Raw genomic sequence first — 21,496 nt, 5'->3', positions numbered from 1 at the left:
TTATTCCTTATATGTATTATAGTAACGTCTTATTCCTTATATGTATAATAGTAACGTCTTATTCCCATTGAGAATGAATGGCACGAGAAGTGAGGAGACAGCATGCATATGTATTCTGAGGTTACACCACAATGTAGTAAGGAATCATTTAAACTATTTTAATATATACGATAGTCCTGTTTTCATTTAGTTAAGCGTCACAGTGTTGTTGTTGTGTTTTTTTCTTTTCTTTCATCCAGTCCGTTTTTATCAATCAGCTGGTGGTCACGTGACAGCGCTGGCTAACACGACAGGCTGCTAAAGTTAGCACCGCTGCGGCTTTGGGCTTCACTCAATGATGTGACTTCAGGAAACATGGGCTTTCACCGGCTCTGACATTGACAAGACCATGGCCATGAACACATGAGTCTGTTATGTCAGGTTGGCCCGACAGCGCTGTGGACTTAAAGCCAGGAAACACGGTAAGAGAATGCTTTTAGTGCTAGCCTCGGCTAATGCCTTAGCCAGCGTTAGCAATAACGGGAATCCATCATCAACATCAGCACCACTGCCCTCGTGATGCTCACATTCCACTGTTACATGCGGAATATAAACTGAAGAAGCTATTACATGATACACTCAAGGGGCATGTTATGCGATCATTCAGCCTGGACAGTTATTCAACTGTTCTTTTTTCTTTAACAATTTGATCAACAATTTAACGTTAGTCGCTGTGTGTTGTGCTGTTTTGTTGTTTACCCGCAGCAGGAGCAGGTCCACGTGCGTCTGTGGGGCCAGAGTGTCAGACACACGTCCCACACTCACTAACAGCATTGTTGTTATTTCATGGCTCTCATATCACAGTTCCTCTGTCAGGAGGCTGGCCCCGCGTCACGGCCTATGTTAGACCAGTTATGGTTAAATTAACAATAATTAATAGCAGATCTACGGGCGTGGGCCATATTGATACAAATTCATGTCTGTGGCTCTTTAATAACAGACACCAGCATTATTAAATCAAAAACATAAATATTAAACAATGTCTTACAGTCGTCAATAAAACTCTCAATCTAGAAGATTTGCGTTTGACTTGTCAATTTCTATAATCATTATTAGTGACAGCCCTATGTGAAATGTATCAGGCTCCTGAGTGTCCTGACTTGACTCCACACAGTGATTCCTCTGTCACACTGTGCTCAGTTTCTTGTGGGTCGGTTACAGTAGAAGGATTCCTAAAGATGTGGATGGAAAGAGAAGGCTCTAACTTTACAACATCAATAATTCACAGAGTACAGGAGCCTTACACTCCAAAGGAAAACAGCTGTGACCTCACTGTGACCTCACTGTGACCTGTCACTGATGATGCTGAAGAGCAAATGTTAAAAGTCAAAAATATGTGATAAGTATCTATCAATGTAGAGTTGTTAGAAATATCAAAAATTGAATACTAATCAATACAAGAGAAAAACATCACATTAACTGTACAAAATGTGACCTTATCTGACCAATTTTAGCTTGACCTTGAGCTTTATCAGATCTAGAACTAGATGATATGGGAAGTAAAGAAAGCACTATTGTCTGGTCTTTATTGATTATTCGGTCTATACATGTAAAACACATGCCACAAACATTTATAGAAAAGACTGAAGCATTTCAATAGTAAACCAGCAAAAAATAATATTTACAGATTTTCATTGATTGTACACTTAACGTCTACATATTGTCTATCTAGAATCCTTCATATTTTATACCTTTAATCTGTTTGTTTTCTTTATTTTATTTTGTTTTCTTTTTTCTTTTAAATCTAAATGTACAATAGAAACCCATCGTTTGACTGGTTAACTACCAATATAATTGTTATTTTCAGCTCTACTATTGGATTGAAAAGAGCCCTTTGTATTATTATTATGATATCAGAAGAGAATTTAGCCTTTAAGTATCAAAATTAAGTTTGAAATGTTAGTTTTGTGAGTGACGCCACTAAAACTATGCCACCAAAATGTACGTCTTGATATTCTATGGAGTCAGAGCAATAAACAGTGAGTTAGAACACATAACATTTTGTTTGCTCATGATGATGCTCTGAGGGGAATGAATCTGGTGTTACTTGAACTAATATTATATTTATGCAGTGCAGCACCTTATGGGTGACAAAGGTGTGAAAAATCCTCACGGCTGCTTTGCATTCAGAACACATCTGGGATTATACAGTGGATTCTCATGAAAGTTACTGCCAGCTCTTAACGGCTACGAAGGCCGTCACGAGAAGGAACATCAGTGCAGCAGCTCAACAATCCGTTCAATACTTCATGGAGCACATTCATTGAGGCTTGGGCTGTGGAGGTGCAGAGTTTCTGTTCTCGCGGTTAGCGTCAGTGTCGGGACCATTAGACCTTCCAGTGTAATGTGAGAGACACTTGGACACTTCAGATTTCAGTGGACACTCAACTAGATGGTGTATTGATGAAGAGCCCAAGAAAATGTTACAACTTGGATGTACACTTGGGCCAGACGATTTCGGGACAATATCTTTTTTTTTTACTATTTTATTTTTCATCAGAACATAAAACATACACAAACTCAACAACACTTATTACACCAGCAGAGGGGGTAAAAAAAAACAACAAAAAACAACAACAAAACAAACAAACTAACTAACAGAAGCAAAACAAATGATATGGGAAATAAACATAAAATAAAATAAATAATAATGTTAATAATAAATTAAAAAACTCAAGAGCGTGCTAGACTTGGTAAGGCTTAAGTTTTAGGAGCAAAGGTTGAGAATAAGGGAGTAGCATCAGATACATAAATGCCATACATAAATGCCCACACACACACACACACACACATATATATATATATATATATATATATATTTATTTATTTTTTTTTTATTCTATTTTATCTGACAAGAATAGCGAGTTTGGTTAGAGGCATTAACATTTGAAAGAAAGATACTAGAATCTCACGCATTTCAGAATATGTTTGTAGAGGTCTAAACTAGGGCTCCACGATACGATACAAATCTCCTTACAGGGAACTTGGTACAATACGTGTCCTGATATCCCTTGAAACTGGTGTTAAAAGTTTACTTACATTTTGATTAAGTAGAATTACAAAAATGCATTAGAGACTCATGAATACAACTGTCCTATGATGAAGTCACATGTTCAGCTCCTCAGATTCAGCCTTGATGCAGCAGTCTGAGGGTTCAGAAGTGTAGAACTCTGCCATTTCTCTTTACGTTGTTTGAAAGTATCACAATGACATCTCTGTATAATACACGTATTGCCAAGAAGTTCGTCACAATTGGTATATTGAGCACAGCCCTAGTATAAACTGTAGCGTTAGAAGGTTTTGTACATAATAAAGCGGAGTATTTTGTTGTTGCTGTCTTTGCGATTTGCTACTTGGTGGGTGATATATCCAAAAATAGATAATTGAGTGTTTGAATTGCGATTACGTTGCGATATATATCTTGCAGCCCTAAAGCAGGCTCTTACAAATGAATAATACATTGTGAGCGTTGTGATGTTCCCTGAGGGCTGCACCACACCTTCCTTCTGTTTTGCTTCAGGAGTGACACTCGAGCTGCTGACCCGCTGGCTTCAGTTTGCACCTTTGCCTTCTCCCCAGAGTTTTTCACCTGCCTGGCAACGCTCATATCTCATTTATGCCTCTGCTCACCTCGTTGTCTGCAGCACGCCCATGGAACCATGTACAGCCACTGCTTGTCTCCCATTGACTCGAAGTCTGTCCCCACCTTCCAGGTCAAGCCATGGCAGCCGGAGTCAGTCTGGTGAGTGACCTGCCGCTCCTCAGCGCCGGAGTCCACAGTGCAGCCGACCGCGCAGACATGGAGACGGGTAAGGGACTCACTTTGGATTCTATATTTGTCCTATTCTCCCTCTATAAGCCAACACAACAGGATAAATAAGTATACAAACTGTATACTTGAACTAAAACAAATGCGATATCACAATTTTAGTACTTAGAAAAGGAAAGTGCCTGTTTCAATTATTGGACTGTAAAATGATTGTTAAAAGTTCAGAAAATAACAAAATATAACTGGATAACTTGAAAAATTACCCCCCAAGTTTCCTTTTTTAAAATGGTCTGTTTTCAGCTTTGCTCACTTAATAACATAATGTAATTTCCATGCACTGGTTATTTTTTTTGGTCATAAGTCAACCTCGGACTTGACATTTACAGGCTTTCTCATGGATTGAATAATAATCATTAAAAATAATAAAATTGTGGGTATTGCGCCCCGTCGAGCTCCGGGTTAGGGTTTAGGGTTTAGGGTTTAGGGTTTAGGTGCTGTTTGATCCCGAGCGTCACTGAGCAGAGTTCACCTTTTGGTTTCAGGTGATTCCTGCTCAGTGTCAGGAATACTGAGGAAATTATACAGTTTGAAACGCTGCCTGTGACATTAAGACATTAAGTAATAAATAGGTTTTGTCAGCACAAAATATGAAGGTATTTTGTGAAGACTGTTGACTGCAGCTCATCAGGACCTGATTAGGGCAGCCAACATGTGTCCGATTTTATTATTCGAACTAAATAAAACCATTTGTGGATTTGTTTGATACTGAGGATGAACTAAGGCCAAAAGCGTGTGATCAATTCCACATTATGAAAACATATCTGTTTCCTGTGTTCTTTTGAGCACGGCCTGAACTGTGCTGTGCTCTTTGATAGGTGTGTGTGTTGTGGTGTCCTTGTGTGTTTGTGTGTACGTGAGCCGCCTCCCTCTGATGGCTTTGGAAATGGTTGTCATGGTGACATTTAGATGCTGCTGATAGGTTGTATCGGCTCTTTGCTTGTGACTGATTGTTTGATGAATCAGTGTGAGCATATGCTGAGTCAGTAGCATCATTAGTTGGGACTGCAGTGATAGATGTGGTAACATGCAGCAGCACAGAGGCTCTTTGGGGGCCCCGGGGCCCAGTGAACAAGGACGTGATCGACGCCACTCGGCCTCTGATATCCTGCTGCGAGTCCTGCAGTTCAGACGTGGCTCTGCTGTGGACAGTCGCAGAGTTATGGGGGCTCTCAGTGAGGAGATGATCCCAGCTGAGTGTAAAGCTTATCCTTTTGAGCTCTAATTTAGTTTTGTGACTGATTTTGTGCTGTTCCTTTAAAATTTTTCTTTTCGTTTTTTTCAGCCAGAGCAAGGATCCCAACAGCGAAGTACACAAAGATGGGGGAGACCTTGAGGCATGTCATCCCGGGCCACATGCAGTGCTCCATGGCCTGTGGAGGCAGAGCCTGTAAATATGAGAACCCGTCTCGCTGGAGCGATGAGGAGCAGGCCATCAAAGGGCTGTACTCGTCCTGGTACGTCGCTCCTTCCCTTCCTCGCTTCCTCGCTCCCTTGCTCCCTCGCTCCCTCCAGCACCAGCGCTGGTCATTTCAGGCTGAATCCATTATTGCACAACAGCTCAATACATTTGTCCTGGATTTGGTTGTATGAGAGAATGCTTTTCAAATGACTTGTTTGAATGTGATAAAACATCAGCCCTTTAGTCAATAGTTTGTTTTATTAAATGCAATGGTTCAGTTTTGGAACATGAACAATAACATTTGAGATGTAATACAAACGGTTGCTAACTTACATTTGAAGTACATGAAGGTTTTATTTTAGATGGGACTTCTAAATTTCCCTTTTCTTCTAACCAGACAGTAGTATACACGCGATAGCTTATTAACCTTACTCGTGAGGTTAATAAGCTCACTTGTATACCACTGTCTAGTCAGGAGAAAAGGGACATTTATTTGGAAAAGAAGACAAAATTGATTTTCCAAATATAATTAGATGGAACATGTTTATGTAAGGCCTAGAATTTATGTTGACCAAAACTGATTTAACGACTACTAAAGATGAAGTTAAATGATTTGGATTCAAGAACACTGTCAGCAGTTGTTGTTTACATGTCCTGTCTTTTCTTCTAGGATCACTGACAACTTGCTAGCTATGGCAAGGCCATCCACTGAGATAATAAGGAAATACAATATTATTGAACAGTTTCAGAGGTGTGTAGTCCATTTAAGTCCATTTATGCATATGTTTATGCGATTTGTGTAAAATAAATAATGATGGCGTGTTCTGGCTCAGATGTGGCTTAAAGACGGTCATTAACCTTCAGCGGCCCGGAGAACACTCCAGCTGTGGAAACCCTTTGGAGCAGGAGAGCGGCTTCACATACAGACCTGAGATCTTCATGGAGGCTGGCAGTGAGTGACACATCATATTGTATTATAAAGTTGTATCATTGGATGTTTACAAACAAGCTGGAGAGGGATGTGTATTATTCAAAATGATGAATGAAAACGTGTTTTGCTTGTGCTGTATAATAGTCCCAAGTAACAAGCTAATTACCTCTGAGACCCATGTCTTTAACAAGCTCCCTTAAGATCTGTTTCTGTATCTAATTGGCCGTACATATTGCACTTCCATCTTTTCTTTTCTTGTTTACAGTCTATTACTACAACTTTGGCTGGAAAGACTATGGAGTGGCTTCCCTCACTACAATCCTGGACATGGTCAAAGTCATGTCATTTGCTGTTCAAGAGGGGAAAATGGCCATCCACTGTCATGCTGGGCTCGGCAGAACAGGTTTGTGAGTTTTTACACCAAACTTTGTACTATTTGCAGTTAATGCAGTAATGAAATATAGACTATAAATGACATGGTGCTCTCTTAGGTGTGCTGGTGGCCTGTTACCTGGTCTTTACCTCTCGGATGAGCGCTGACCAGGCCATCCTGTTTGTGCGCGCCAAGAGACCCAACTCCATCCAGACTCGAGGGCAGCTGCTCTGCGTGCGCGAGTTCGCTCAGTTCCTCATCCCACTGCGCGGCGTCTTCTCCTGCACTGAACCCAAAACCTGCGCCGTCACTCTGTCCCAGTACCTGACCCGCCAGCGCCACCTGCTGCACGGCTACGAGGCTCGCCAGCTCAGGCACGTGCCAAAGATTGTCCAGCTTGTGTGCCAGCTCCTCACAGACATCGCGAATAACCGCCAGGCGGAGGTGGAGGAGCAGTGGCTGGAGATTCCTGACCTCACCGCAGAGGTAGAGAAAACCGTTTCCCAACAGGCCCTGCAGCAACTCGGCAATGAAATGAGAGGCAAAGGCATTCCTGTGTCGCCTTGTTTATCCGATGCGCCCAGTCCAGGATTTCTCCAGACCCGGCCTCTTGAAGATCTGCATTTGATTAGCGACAGTGAGCTGGACTGGAACATCCCTGTAAGACTGTCACTTTCTACCAACAAAGGCCTAAGCTATAGTGACTCTGTCCTTCACAAACTCAACTGTGATGAACTCTGTTTGGAAAGTGTGCACAAGAGGGTGCCATTGACCTTCCTGGTGCACCATTCATTGTCCCACAGCAGCCTTATTCCATGTAACCAGCCTACATTCTCTGACCTCTCAAGCCAGGACTTCTCTAGTAAACTTCAAATGCCTGAAACGCAAGTACAAAAAGACACACAATCCTCATTTCTGAAGAAACGATTACAGAAGGGGCATCAGAGTTTGTCTTTGGATCTGTCCGAGCCAATGAGAAACTTCTACAGTAATTACACCTACCCAGCCTCAGTCGTTAGAGCAGAACAAGGAGCCAGTTCAGAGCAGCACGCAAATGAAGCAGTGGGAAAGGGAGCGTCAGGAGACATTCCTTTGATAAGCCTTCAAACAGAGCTCTCTCCTGACAACAGACATTTGCTCGTGGCTAAAGCTCTGGCAATGGAGCTGATAGACCCAGATCTGGAGTCCAAAGTTTCAGTGTGGCAGGTAAAACAAGTGTTTCGGTAAATGATAACCTATAAAACATTTTTATTTTAGAATCTGCAATCATTAGTGATACTGTGGGTCCACAGACAGAACTGAACACCAGAGAGGGTGCGTGGGAGCGGCTGTGCATGGAGAGAGAGCCTCTGGTGCTGTCCGCTCTGATGTGGTCGTGGTTAGAGCAACTCAAGGAGCCGGTCATCAGCAGCGAGGATGTGAAAGCCCTTAGTGAGTCCAATGTCAACTCACAAGAAGCACTCGACTCACTGCAAAAGGTACAAGGTGTGATAGAGGAGTCATGAGCCAGCCCAGCCAGCCCCCCGTGTGTGTCCTGCACTCATGTATTTACACTATTTCAGTTTAGAGATGGTCCAATTTGTCTTTTTTATTATTATTATTATTATTATTATGCCGATACCGATATCCAATCGATATGTCTTACTTTTCTAACCAATACTGATACTAATAAGACCACAAAATTAATAATATATAGAATTAGAAATTATAATTACTGGGGCAGTGAAGAAAAAATATTATTGCCAAATATTATCTTAAATTTTCAACATCGGACCAATACCAATATCTCAAAAACCCCTGATAATGGATATGCCATCCCTATTTGATTTAGTTGATGGATCTATTTCAGGGTGGCTAGTCAGACGCCAAGAGCCAAAACTGTTAATTGTATTTTTTAGCAGTCACATCATTAGCACCAGGAGCAGACTTAAGACAAGACTCATATATAACTGTAATTCAAAACAATATGAAATCACTGTCATGTCGACTTAAGCATTTCTCCAGTTTTTTCTCATTTATTAACTTATGTTTGCAACTGTCTCTTACCTTCTTACTGTAGGGCCACAGACTGACCCTTTTTTGCATCCTGGAATGTGCAGCTAATCTTTTGCCTTTACCCGAAGAAGTGGAAACTAGATTTCTCACTCAAACAATTAAAGTGTTTACACTGGTGAGTGACAACAGCCGCACAATGTTCATTTAGTACAATGGAATCTTAACTTGTGTCTCTGCTTTATAGATCGACCCTTTCTCAGAAACAAACAAGGGCTTTTACTTGACACTAAAGTCTATTTTGACTTCAATTCTTCATGACATGTGTGACAAAGCTACGAAGGAAAATGTCCAGCCTTAACGCTTCCTTTGAAATGAAAACTGTTCTTCAGGGTTCTTAATGTGCAATGGAGCTCAGGATTGTGTCGTCCTCAGAATCTTCTGTGTTTCGAACGTTGAATCATGGAGAAAATGAAGATTTTAAAATTAAAATGTACAGTTTATTCTTAAGTATTCTGATACTATAGAGTGATACGTTTCCTTACTGGTTAGTGACCCAGCAGTTTATCGGGTCATTTCATCGCACTTTTATTTACTTTTTACAGCGTTTTGTCTCATATCTCAATGGACATTTTGCGCAGTCAAAAACATAGCAGATTTGGTCAATAACTGTTGCTTTTTCACTTTCAATCCTGAGCTCTATTATGGGCATGGGCATTGGTTGTATCAAACACTGGTGAACTCTGCCAGTGATCATCTAGACTTTATCTAGCTATTTGAAACGGACATTCTGTTTGTGTTTAAAGCTATTAATAGACCGCAAGCACTGCCATTTTTGTTGATGTGCCACTGTTGTGTTGTACTACTGTAATGTCCAGGGAGTCGGGAGGGATGATGACTGAGAAGTGTTCTCACGATGTTTTAATGTAACACTATTTAAATGTTTTGGGAAAGGGTTATAATTTAAACCAAATTATATTTAACACTGTGCTGAGTGTACTATGTGTCTTATTTATTCTAAATGCAGATTTAATTTTGTTATGTAACCTTATGATGAGTTACTTTCTTGGCATGTTGTAACGTTTCTTAGATTAAAATGCAAACTTGCTCTTTAAAAGCAATGCAATTTAGGTAGACCACAGTGCATTGGGATTTCCCAAATCAATACCAAAAACTGTTGTGACGTACATGCATTTATTTTTTATATATTTATATGTATATTGTGAATGTACATATGCCATATGCCATATGCGATTTGCTTGTAAACAGCCTGAGACAAAAATACTGTGGAACATTTTTCCTTATTACCTCTTAAAATATTAAAACAATGACTGACTAGAGTTGTGTCTCATTATATTTTTATATCTCAAATAGGATGAAAAATGAATGTAGTGGGACAGACTTTAGTTTTTAGTTAATTTATTTGAATGTAAATGAATTGGATTTAGCTCAAAACTAGTTTCCATGCATGGTCCCATGGGACATGGGACGGGGGAAATTTAATTCAGAATGACTAGATTATGATCAATACATGAAAAATGTCTGTTTTTTGCGAGAAAAAATACATTGTGTGTAAATGACAAAAATGCATTATCTAAATAAGTGGGATGAGGGACAGGGGCCTAAATGGCTTTGCAGGACAACCGGGGTCTTTCCTGAAATCCAGAAAATGCACTTCTCCAATACTTTACAGAATGATATAGATCTGTATTAAAACCAGAGAACAAGCGGACGAGCTAATCTAACTAACTTTCATATTTATTGTTACATTGTTACAGATATTCATCAGTGTATACTGTCCTTGATTTGTTTTTCTGATGATATGCTTTAAATCAAACAAAACCAATTTATTGACACACTAGTCAACCATAAAATTCCACACAATATATTACATGGCCAGAAGAAATCAGATAATTAGAATAATCTGAAAACCCAATAAGTTTAGACATTTGATAATGGTGACGCGTTAATCAACAGATCTTTAGACTTCTATTTGGACGACTAAGTACAATTAATGTTTCAATTATAATTTATTTTAAATGTATATATTTTTTCACTTTATTTGCATACTTTTCCTTGTCAAATGTTTAAACATTCATAAAGATTACTCACATCAGATGTAACCGTTTTCATGATATTTTAATAATCTGATCATTCCAGAAATCAAGAGCAAGTTTCTTTCCATCCGACTTCAGATGCAGTTACCATCACAGTCCAGATGATGGCACTGTCAGTCCGAGGAGCACGCTGCACGCAGACCATGACGCAGACCATGACGCAGGCGCGCGCTGCACGCTGACGTGCGTCTACGCCGCACGCAGCACGTCGCACGCGGCACACAGAAGGAGGAGCACGGGGGTCTCGACATGGCCGCCAGGTGGGTTCACGCTGTTTTCTCTTGTACGTTTTTATTTGTTTGTTTGTCCATGTACCTATTCTTTTAGACACGTCTTTGTTCAACCACTAAACGTGATTGACGGCCGTGATGGAGCACAGTAGTCACACTTTGAGCTTCGTAAATATCCCGTCGTTACCAAAACCCACGCTGTGCTAGCTTCTTCAATGTGCTATTAGCAAGTGTAGTGTGATGGAGGTGTGGTGCATGGAGGGAAATGCCTCAACACTCAATGTTTCTGGCCCTCCACAATATAAACGGCAACATAATGTTACGTTGTGCCTTTGTGTTTAGGTTATCGCCTGGCTCAATAGTATGTCATGTTTCCTTCTGAAAAGCCTTGCCCTTGTGTGGATCTGACTAGCATCTGTTGAAGGAGTGCCCCGCTGTTCATTCAAAACGGACTGATTTGGAGGTATTTTCCTGCATAAACTACGGTACATTCAGTAGTGTTTGATTAAGCTCCATTGGAACCTCCACAGCCGTAGATTTATCTGTAAGATTAAAGTAGCATTATAAATGATTGCTTCTATTTAACTACATTCTCTGTATTAGCATCTAGAGACATGATGCAGGCTCCCAGACAAACGTGTTGGACTAATACTCCCAGTATGGGTTCAACTACAGGGGAGCGCACCTGTAACCATGATGCACATATTTCATACTGTGGAACATTTGGGACATAAACCCCTCAGTGCTGGGGGAACATCCGGTGCGCGCCTCTGGGTCGGATTCATTCAAGGAGTTTGGAGCATTGATTTCAGCCTCTTGTGCACGCAATTGACCTATCGATACAGACATTTGTATTGTGATACTTTAAAGTCATTATACATTATCATGTTTTAAATGGCTCCAGCCGTGACTTCTGCATTCATACTGCAATTGCGTTCTGATATTAAGGCCAACATGAAATTCCAATGCATTTTGTTATTCAACATGATTTTAAGTAATCTTTCAACACATCAGAACATGTATTTGTCAAGTTCCAAGTCTCGGGACATATATCATGGGCCCTGTATCCGGATACTATTGTTTCGTGATGCATTAGGCAATACCCAGTCTTAGTTCCCACCCTGTACTTAAAACTGATTCTCCTAAACCTAACTCATAGCTCTACGGCCTAATTTTTACCAGTCTTCCTGTTCCTAACTTTAAACTTGACTCATTTGAAAATGGAACCAGTGAAATAAGAATAAACCATCTACATAGTTGCAGAGAATGAACCTGTGGATGATGGAGGAACATAGGGCCGACTCTGCAACAGGATTGATTGTTGAAGACTATGTACAGGCTTCGCTCATCAAATCCAACTGTGTAGTTTACTTTTATTACACACGCCAAGGATTAAAATATATGTGCATTGCAATGAAACTGTAACGACGTGCTCATGAACTAAACACTGTGATCTGTTTCATATTTATCTGATATAATAATGAATGGTTCTTTTTATGTCCACACAGATCTGTCACAGTGCCGAAATGTGGAGGACCTTCTCGTCCAAAGACTTAATAATGGCCACTGTGGGATGAGGTAGTAGGTTGTATAGTTTTAGGGTCACACCCACACTGGGAGATAACTATTCAACCTACTGTCTTTCTCAAAGTGTTAAAGCCTTGTCTGCTCCATCTGGCCACGACCATCACGTCTTACGAGTGTTTCTCCTGCTGTGTGTGGAGTGAGGTAGTAGATTGTATAGTTCTAGGGCAGTCATTTTTGCCCTGTTAAGGAGATAACTATACTATCTACTGCCTTCCCTGTATACAGACATATCTGCAACTATATTCTGGTATCGAATTACATTGCATTTGTTTGGTCAAGGTGTTGAATGTCATGGAGGATAATAACAAAGTATTGTCAATTTTAACTTTTTCTTGCCGTCCTCTTTTGTAATATGTGTCCATCTGTAGGCAGCAGACATGTAGATGCTCTATTATTCTTTATACGGTATTTTCAAATCTTTTCACATAAGCATTTACTACCTCAGGTGTGTTGGGTCCAATTGCCACATAAGTACATTTGTGTACATAGTGAACCTATTTTTATTTATCTTATAGCAGATTTCAATTGTTTTTCTTTTTGACTTGTATACCGTAGGTTGCCTTATCATTGTTTTATGTTGCACCGAATCACCAAATCAAGTTCCTGTGTTTGTGAATTCTGTTCATTGACAATAAACATTAAACCTTTTCTGATTCTGACATACATCACCAGATGTTGTCCTAAAGTTGCAAAATTCAATTGTCAGATTTCCCATACTAATTCATCTTCAAATTTCTCTGACCTAAAAAATACAACTATTGTGACTATGGCAATAAACTTGTATTGCACCAAAAATATAATAGCCATGGGACAAGAACTCTGGGTCCAATGCCTCATTAAACACCGTATTGGCATTTTGGGTTTGAGACGATGCTGTTTTTACATGATGGAACAAAACAATGCATTTTCGTGCACATTGTTTTTTAAGGTTTAAAAAAATAATAAATGTCTTTCAGTATGTCTCAATTAAACATCCAGTCTGTTATAGGCCTACTGTGATGCCATCTGAAAATCAGCTGTAACAGCACAATTATCATTCAGTAGTTACTAATTAAACCTATAATTGTTCACAAAATGTTTTCCAAACCACGTTCAAGTATAAAGTGCTCAGTTCTGCAGTTTCTCCGCAGATGGCGCTAAAGCTTGTAATTCTTGAAGAGCGTGAGGTTTTAAGCTTGATCTGACCTGACGCTTTTAAAGTCATGATCACAATGTTAATCTGTTAATATGCAGATTATCACATTTTGCCAGCCCTAGTCATGTAGTTATGTCTTCTGTATTTGAATGCAACTCAGCCGAGGCCTAGTTTAACACATTCAAACATTGCGTTGTATCACAACTCAAACAACAAAGATAGTAGAACATGTTATAGCCTGTAGTAGTAGACAGCATTAACAAAGCATTAAAAACAAACAAACAAACCATAATACTAGAAACGGACACTGTTTACGTGATGGAGAGGAGTGTGGAAGAAGAACACGTGGGTGGAGCCAGTATCCGACGCACATAAAAGGTGATGGATCCCGCCGGCAGAAGCTGTTTAGAGTCAACAATCCTACGGAGGCATGTCCCAGAGCAGGTGCAAACAGGACCCCTGCACCCCGAGGGTCCCCCGAGCGCAGCGCGCACCTCCAGGATCACACCGGACTGGACCCGGTCAGTGAGCGCCACCGTGCACCTGCGGAGAGACCTCACTGCCCCAAGCACTGCCCCAATGCCCCGGGTCAGACTCGATCCACCGGATCCCGAACAAATGAACCCGCCACGAGCCTTCGGACATCAAAAGCTTTATTGGTTGCTCTCGTGGGGCATTATCCACGCCTCGGTCCCGCGGGATTTTACGCACAAATAGAAGTTCCATTTAGACGGACAGCGCCATGAAGAGGAAAACTCGGCGTTGGATTTTTAATTTTTTCCTGTGTCTTGGAATAGTGTATCTGAAAATAGGGTGAGTCTGTCTGATGTAGGCTACAGCTCTACAGGTATCCAGGGAAATGCGCCTGTTTGACAAATTACCTTTGACCAAAGAGATATTCTAGCTTATTCACTATGACAATTTAATAAACACAATACTTTTTTTGTTGAGGACATCTGAGCCAAAAAGTTAAAACAGAAAACAAAAAAGTAATTAAAAAAGTATAAAGAAGAAATGTACATAAATAATAGGCCATCCATTCAATAAACATTCACTTGGATGCCAGCTCTTATTTATTTGTTAAACTTACCTATTTGTCTAGTGTACGTTTTGTCATTGAATAACTACACCGATCATCATATTGATAAAAGCAACTGTCATATATTCAGTTGATGAGGTTTAGGATGGTTGGCATAACTGCATACAGGTAGACCCAGGCAGTATCACATTCCTTTTGTCATTGACAACAGGGTTCACCTGGAGGCTGCAGCAGCAGAACAACAACCTCCTCCTGGACAAAGCCCTGTGTCCTGTGGCTGCATTTGTTACCATCTGAATACTGTCATAAAACGGAAGGCAATTAGAGATGCCCAACTAAAAGTCGTAAAATAAATGAAGCAGCAAAAATATAAAACAAGGCACTGTAAAAATCTTATCTTCAATACAATCTGTCCCATCAGATGGAGTGATAATACAGGCAGGTTTTCTCTTCATCCAACTGTGGTTATCTCGATAATAGTCCACAAGAGCCCACATTGGACTGCAAGTAAATTACTTTATTTCGATCCAGTTTAAATAATGTTTCCTTCTTTTTTTGTCAGTTAATGCAGTCATTCTAGTGTGACACACACTTAAATGTGTTTAATTTAGGGACAAAAATACTGTAACAATTAGCCAATGAAAAATAGTCAAATTTTAATAGAGATAGATTATCCACACTGGGTTTGGTCATTCAAGAGCTCAGAATGTTGAAAAGCGATTCTTCTTGTGTCTTGTTGACCACAGGGGGCTGTCATCAGTGGTTGCCCTGGGAGCCAGCATCATCTGTAATAAAATCCCCGGCCTGGCCCCACGACAGAGGACTATCTGTCAGAGCCGGCCTGATGCCATCATTGTGATCGGAGAGGGGGTGCAAATGAGCATTAATGAGTGCCAGTTTCAGTTCCGCCACAGCCGCTGGAACTGCTCCGCCCTGGGAGAGAGGACAGTGTTCGGCAAAGAGCTCCGAGTGGGTACGTTCTTCACATCAACCTTTCAGCTGTTGGAGTGGACAATCATTTACCTCATGTTAGTGTTATAACATGTTTCTAAGAACATTTGTAATAATAAGTAAAGTGCTGCATTACATTTCCCAAATTTAAAATAGAGAACACAAAAAGTCCCACAATAATCCGAATGAACATTTATGTGAAAGTAAAAGTTACTCTGAGATATTGGGTCCTTGAAACTAAAATTTAAATGTCTATTTTGTCATGGGAAAATGGTCTCTGGATGTCTCTCCTGTCTGTGGAATAAAGCTGGAGGCTCTGCTTGCTCTGGTGACAACAACGCTACAGCACTAACCTTTCCATTATGTCAACATTACAGTTTAAGAGCAATCAGTAGTATATTTATATAATCAATATATTGCAATGTGCAGAGGCACATATTTAGGTCGTTGAAGATTTTGAACAAGGCAATGTCTTAAAATATAGACAAATTCCTCAATAGTGAATGAATGGAATGGGCGTGAACAGACATGATCAAATAGTAAACCTTTGGGCACAATATCAAGACAGAAACTTGCACAGTTCTTCATCATGTCTATTAATACATTTTGTCATGATTTCATAAACATAGCTAAGGCAAATTCCCCAAAAACACACTTTACCTGTAGAAGTGTCTGTTTCACATGTTTGCAGAGAATGAAAGTGACTAATGTTATTTGTGTTGATGACATAATATGCACCGTGAGAATAAGCAGTCCTGGATTACAAAGACAAGTGTAAACCACCGTTAGCAAGAGGAGAATAGTACTAATTATGACCATTCTTTAGTGAGAGTATAAATGGCTTAAACAAAGTTTTAGAATCAATTTACTACATTAGATTATAGAATATATAATCTTTTCTGATGTTTGAAAACGGAATCATCTTCGTATATGTTCGTAAAATATATTTTCCCCAACATGCAAGTTTTTCTGTGAATGAAGCTTGAGGTTTAGCAGTTTGAGAAAGCCCTGTATCATCTCATGCTGCGTGTTTGATTCCCGAATGTGCATATAAGTCACACTAAAGCACATTGTTACAGAGGGGTTTGTGCAGAGGTGAGAGCAGGTCAGTGGTGCTCCGGTCCAGCCGCCTCACTCCCAGAACTCCTCTGTCCATTGTTAAGTGTCAGCAGACCAGAACACTGATATCCAGAGCAACACATACTCTTCTTGGCACTGTTGGCAGCCGTGCAGCAGTCTATAATATTTTGGCATCACTTGTGCCCCTCCCACCAAGCTGGCTACTTGGACTGTCAATGTGTTAACCTTCTTCCTCTGAGCCCGGCAACAGCACATCGTTCAGTTGTTGGATTTGCTGTAGCTCTTTTGATATGGCTTAAAACACGGCTTTTTAAATATTTTGGATGAAATAATTATTCCCTTACAATTACATTGAAGTTAATACATGTATATAGATAATAAGGTGGTAAGCCAAAGTAGTCCTTCCATTTAAAATCTTGTTGGCCAATTTTGCTAAGAAATATTTGCCGTTGTGTGGATCTATGCTGATTTATGGCGTGCTGGGGAGGCCTGCATGCCTCTCAGAATCACGTCCGCGGGGTAGATCTCCATGTGACAGCATCCGGGATACGAGCCAACGCAAGAAAGGATCAACTATTTTAAATCTCACCTCAAACCATCCATACACTCTACTGGACACACAGGCGGTGCCAGGTAGAACTTAGTTTGTAAAGTTTGTAAATTTGTAAACTTAAATATGATTTTGCACAGTTTCCACAGAGCTTGATTAATGAATTGGTCTTGGCTGACTTCATGCATTATATGATTTTGTTTTTTTACAGCTATGCCTGGTATGTTAGGAGGCTTGACAGTGTTGAATTAGTGAGTGAGTCCTTTAGCCTTCATTGTGTTTGATTACCTGTTTGTGTTGCAGGCAGTAAAGAGGCAGCGTTTACATATGCCATCATATCTGCCGGAGTGGCCCACGCGGTCACAGCGGCCTGTACCCAGGGCGGACTGAGCGGCTGTGGCTGTGACAAGGACAAACAGGGATTCAACAACCAGGAGGAGGGCTGGAAGTGGGGTGGCTGCTCCGCAGACATCGACTACGGCCTAAGCTTCTCTAAAGTGTTTGTTGATGCACGTGAGATCAAGCAGAACGCACGCACGCTTATGAATCTCCACAACAATGAAGTGGGCCGAAAGGTAGGCCTGAACAGCATTATAACATTATAATATCTACTTGCAGGCATAAAATCTGACCTGGTCTATATCTTTTTATAAATGCCAGTAACATAGTTAATGTGAAATAACAAATCAAAGCAAATTTTCAAAGATATTCAGCAATGCTTTAAAACAGGTGCGCTGTACAAAATATTCCAGTTTCACCATCAATCTCAAACATGTAATGGTCTTCAATGCCCCAGGAGCATTGAAGAACGGGTTAAATGCAGACAATAAAGTATACCCCTGGTTCGTTTAGAATTCATTCTGGTATTTTTTTAATCAACATTTCAAAATAACATCTGTATTTTTGAATAATTAGACCAACTAGAGCTTTGACTAAGCTGGAAAAGTGTTGTGTCATGTGTGTCATAATTTGTGCTGAGGAAACCAGTGCTTTGATCCATGAGGCTGGATTTGGGTGAGGGCACCACTTCATATTTGAGGTCTGGCATCAGTCGCAATGTGAATCTCTTAATTTAAACTTCCAAACAGATACAGCTGTAATTACTGCAGTGGGGCTTTCATGTTCAAATGGGGATGATGTCAGTGCCAGTCTTCACATTTCTTGAGAAGAATAAACTGATTGTAAAAGGAGTTCTGTTAGACAAACAATGGGGGCTTGGCTGGCATCTCACTCCACTGAGCGCGGTGAATCCCTTGTTTTAGAGGGCATGACCACACTAAGTTGCATGCTTCTTAGGCTCTTGACAATTACCCAGGCAGACTCCTCTGTGTCTGAGGCCACATCACAGTGAGGTGACTCAGAATGTGGGTGAGGCCAGCGCAGTTCCCACTCAACTCAAGAGAAAAGGGGTGAACTGACGTCATTGGGGAGAAAACCCAGTCTCCTCATTCACACACAGACACTGCCATTCACCTCTTTGTAGTGTAGCTTGTACCTGAATATGATGCCAACCAAACCACCTTGTGTAGTAACATGCGGTTTCTTGATTGAAAGCAGCAGTTTACATGGTTTACGCCTTTTATACCTTGGAATTGAATTGAGCAATTGATTTACACTTTCCTTTTTGTACTTTCATAATTTTATTACATATTTTAGGCACGCATATTTTGGTGCCTGGCTTATGGTTTTCCTGAATAAAATTGTGACTCCATTCAGCTTTATCAGACCCGAGGACCTCGTCAACTGTGCTATCATTTATACCAGGGATGTACAAACTTTTTTCTCCGAGGGCCACAGACTTTTTTTGTCCGACCGAATTTGTCGAATGACAAAGTTAATCATTCAAATTCTTTAATTTGACATTGTTTAGATGCACCTCCACACCTTTAATAAGACTTGGAACATTGATATTAAGTTGGTATAACATCAAAATGCTTGAATGTTTCCAATTTTACTGTAATAAGTACTACTTTTTGTTGTTTGGACCAACTTAACAGGAAGACGGAGGGCCAACAAAAATTGGTCTGAGGGCCGCATTTGGCCCCCGGGCCATAGTTTGGACATGCCTGATTTACACCCTTCCTCATTGTAACTAAAGACAATATCACTTGTCAAAGAGCTTAAACAATGGCTCATATAGAGGCCTTTACTGTGACACATTGAAGCAGCTCACACGGCTCAGGAATGCTTACATTCATTTGGAATGCTAGAAAATGTTTGTCTCAACCTGTTGAACTATTCATGCAGGATTTTAGCCACCAGTCCTTTGAAAAATGTTGCCATTGCATGCTTCTGCAAACCATGCACACATGAATTATCAATATGGGTAGTGTTCCAAAACAAAATAGAAAACCTTTACTTAGTATTTACTTAGTAATGATACAAGTCTAGTTTTTACACAGACATACAAACAAAAACAACGTTGTGGATCCCATACTGCCATTAGTGTGCTATAACAAATACAATTGTAAAAAAGCTTTTACATGATTTGTGGTAAATGTGGTGACTCTGTAATGACGCACTGGTTCCCTGTTACAGATGCTGGAGAAGAGCATGCATTTGGAGTGCAAGTGTCATGGCGTCTCGGGTTCATGCACCACTAAGACCTGCTGGACAACTCTCCCTAAGTTCCGTCAGTTAGGATACATGCTAAAGGACAAGTACAACCAGGCCGTGCATGTGGAGCCAGTCCGCGCCAGTCGCAATAAAAGACCCACCTTCCTCAAGATCAAGAAGCCCCACTCTTATCGAAAACCTCTGGACTCTGAGCTTGTCTACATCGACAAGTCGCCAAACTACTGTGAGGCCGACTCCCTGAGCGGCAGCATGGGCACACAGAGCCGCCTCTGTAACAAGACGGCTCTGGAGCCCAACAGCTGTGACCTGATGTGCTGTGGGAGAGGTTACAACACACACCAGTACTCCCGCGTGTGGCAGTGCAACTGCAAGTTCCTCTGGTGCTGCTACGTCAAGTGCAACACATGCAGCGAGAGGACTGAGGTCTACACCTGTAAATAGAAGTATTTATTTAAGTGGTCTACTACATTGTCTCTGTGAGACCATAGTGTGCCACCTTTGCACAGCTTATCTACCACAGCCTACACAGAGTTCAAGACAGATCATCAAACTGTTCCTACACATATACTATACGAACAGTATATATGCAATTGGTTTTAATAAAATAGTTGATTGAATCTGGATGCAACAAAAAGCACCTGCCTCAGAATATATGCAAAAGTAGATAATGCCGTGTCAAAACTGAGGTTAACTTGTACGGCCTCAGTCTCGGACTGTAACTTGTGTTGAAGGGACACTTCCTCCAACTTGTGTTGCTACTGATGCCAATGGACATCCTCTACAACTGTAGTTAGAGAACATTCCATTTATATTTGTAGGTCAAATGCCACTTCAAACTTGCCTTCTGTGCTAGCCGATACTGATGTGGTAGCATAACTGTGTGAAAAGGCTTGTCTTACATTGTTATTATTTATTGTGTGAAAACTAAACTGATGATTTCAAACATTTCTTCTGGACAAAAATCTGGACCTGTTACTATGGCAATGAGGTTGATTTGGTCCCACAAAAGTAAACTAATCAATTGATCTCATTGTGTTTTTATTGAAAATTTAAACTTGCTGGTGCCTCTGATTTTTTCTGGACCACTCATTAGTCTCTCAACTAGGCCTTATTGTCAAGCCTTTTTTAGTCAAATTTGAACTTGTTTTATATACAAGGACGTGAGCCCTGAAACACACTCAAGCTAATATGGAATGGTGAAGTAGGACATCAGATTTTTAAAGTTATCTTCCTGATACATTGCAGCAATATATTGTAATTAAGTCTTATACAATTGGTTTATACTAAGCTAATGGTAAATACCACTCATCATCTTACACTGCTGCTCATCACTGTTGGTGATGTGTCTGAAACTGAACTTGTTTTCTCAGACAAACCCAGGTGGATCTGTGTTTGTGACTCGAGTCGACTTTGAGTCAGAGGGCAGTTCAATTTGAGGCCTATGACATTGAGATTGACGTGTGAGGAAGAGAGTAGAGGCTGATTTGAGACGCAACTGTCTTTGGGACTAAATATGGGACTGTTAAGTGATGGTTTCTTTACTTCTGAATCAAAAAGAAGTTTGACCTCATTCACTATTATAGCATTTTGGTGGATTCTTGCTTAAGAAGTCAACACTTCAGACTCAGACTCCTGGTCGACACAGGACCTTTGTGTGCAGAGTTTGG

At 40.5% G+C, this 21,496-nt stretch overlaps 2 protein-coding genes and 1 long non-coding RNA gene across 4 annotated transcripts; all 3 read left to right on the top strand.

The window, feature by feature from the left end:
* The first annotated feature begins 282 nt into the window (after nucleotides 1-282).
* On the top strand, nucleotides 283-9,903 carry ptpdc1a (protein tyrosine phosphatase domain containing 1a). Of its 2 annotated transcripts, XM_072452028.1 has the most exons (10): nucleotides 283-461; nucleotides 3,753-3,848; nucleotides 5,151-5,322; nucleotides 5,938-6,018; nucleotides 6,101-6,219; nucleotides 6,464-6,601; nucleotides 6,690-7,777; nucleotides 7,864-8,049; nucleotides 8,631-8,741; nucleotides 8,811-9,903. In XM_072452028.1, the coding sequence occupies exons 2-10, from the start codon at nucleotides 3,761-3,763 to the stop codon at nucleotides 8,922-8,924; spliced, it is 2,097 nt and encodes a 698-aa protein (XP_072308129.1). In that variant the 5' UTR covers nucleotides 283-461; nucleotides 3,753-3,760; the 3' UTR covers nucleotides 8,925-9,903. The 2 variants fall into 2 exon arrangements, with proteins under 2 accessions (XP_072308129.1, XP_072308128.1); XM_072452027.1 differs by lacking the exons at nucleotides 283-461; nucleotides 3,753-3,848 and adding an exon at nucleotides 4,637-5,064.
* Nucleotides 9,904-10,902: 999 nt separating this feature from the next.
* On the top strand, nucleotides 10,903-12,822 carry LOC140366177 (uncharacterized). Its single transcript, XR_011927869.1, has 2 exons — nucleotides 10,903-10,940; nucleotides 12,419-12,822. It is a non-coding gene; the product is annotated as an uncharacterized lncRNA (long non-coding RNA).
* A 1,216-nt stretch (nucleotides 12,823-14,038) lies between these two features.
* wnt7aa (wingless-type MMTV integration site family, member 7Aa) lies at nucleotides 14,039-20,854 on the top strand. The gene is made up of 4 exons (XM_072452026.1): nucleotides 14,039-14,445; nucleotides 15,418-15,644; nucleotides 17,556-17,827; nucleotides 19,791-20,854. Exons 1-4 carry the CDS (start codon nucleotides 14,375-14,377, stop codon nucleotides 20,268-20,270), a joined length of 1,050 nt encoding a protein of 349 aa, XP_072308127.1. The 5' UTR covers nucleotides 14,039-14,374; the 3' UTR covers nucleotides 20,271-20,854.
* Nucleotides 20,855-21,496: the final 642 nt, after the last annotated feature.

This window comes from Eucyclogobius newberryi, unplaced genomic scaffold (assembly GCF_026437365.1).
Source record: "Eucyclogobius newberryi isolate DKJ021-1_F unplaced genomic scaffold, fEucNew1.0.hap1 SCAF_19, whole genome shotgun sequence".
Lineage (NCBI taxonomy): Eukaryota > Metazoa > Chordata > Actinopteri > Gobiiformes > Gobiidae > Eucyclogobius > Eucyclogobius newberryi.
Note: the sequence above shows the minus strand (reverse complement) of the source record. Positions and strands in the feature narration are given on the sequence as shown.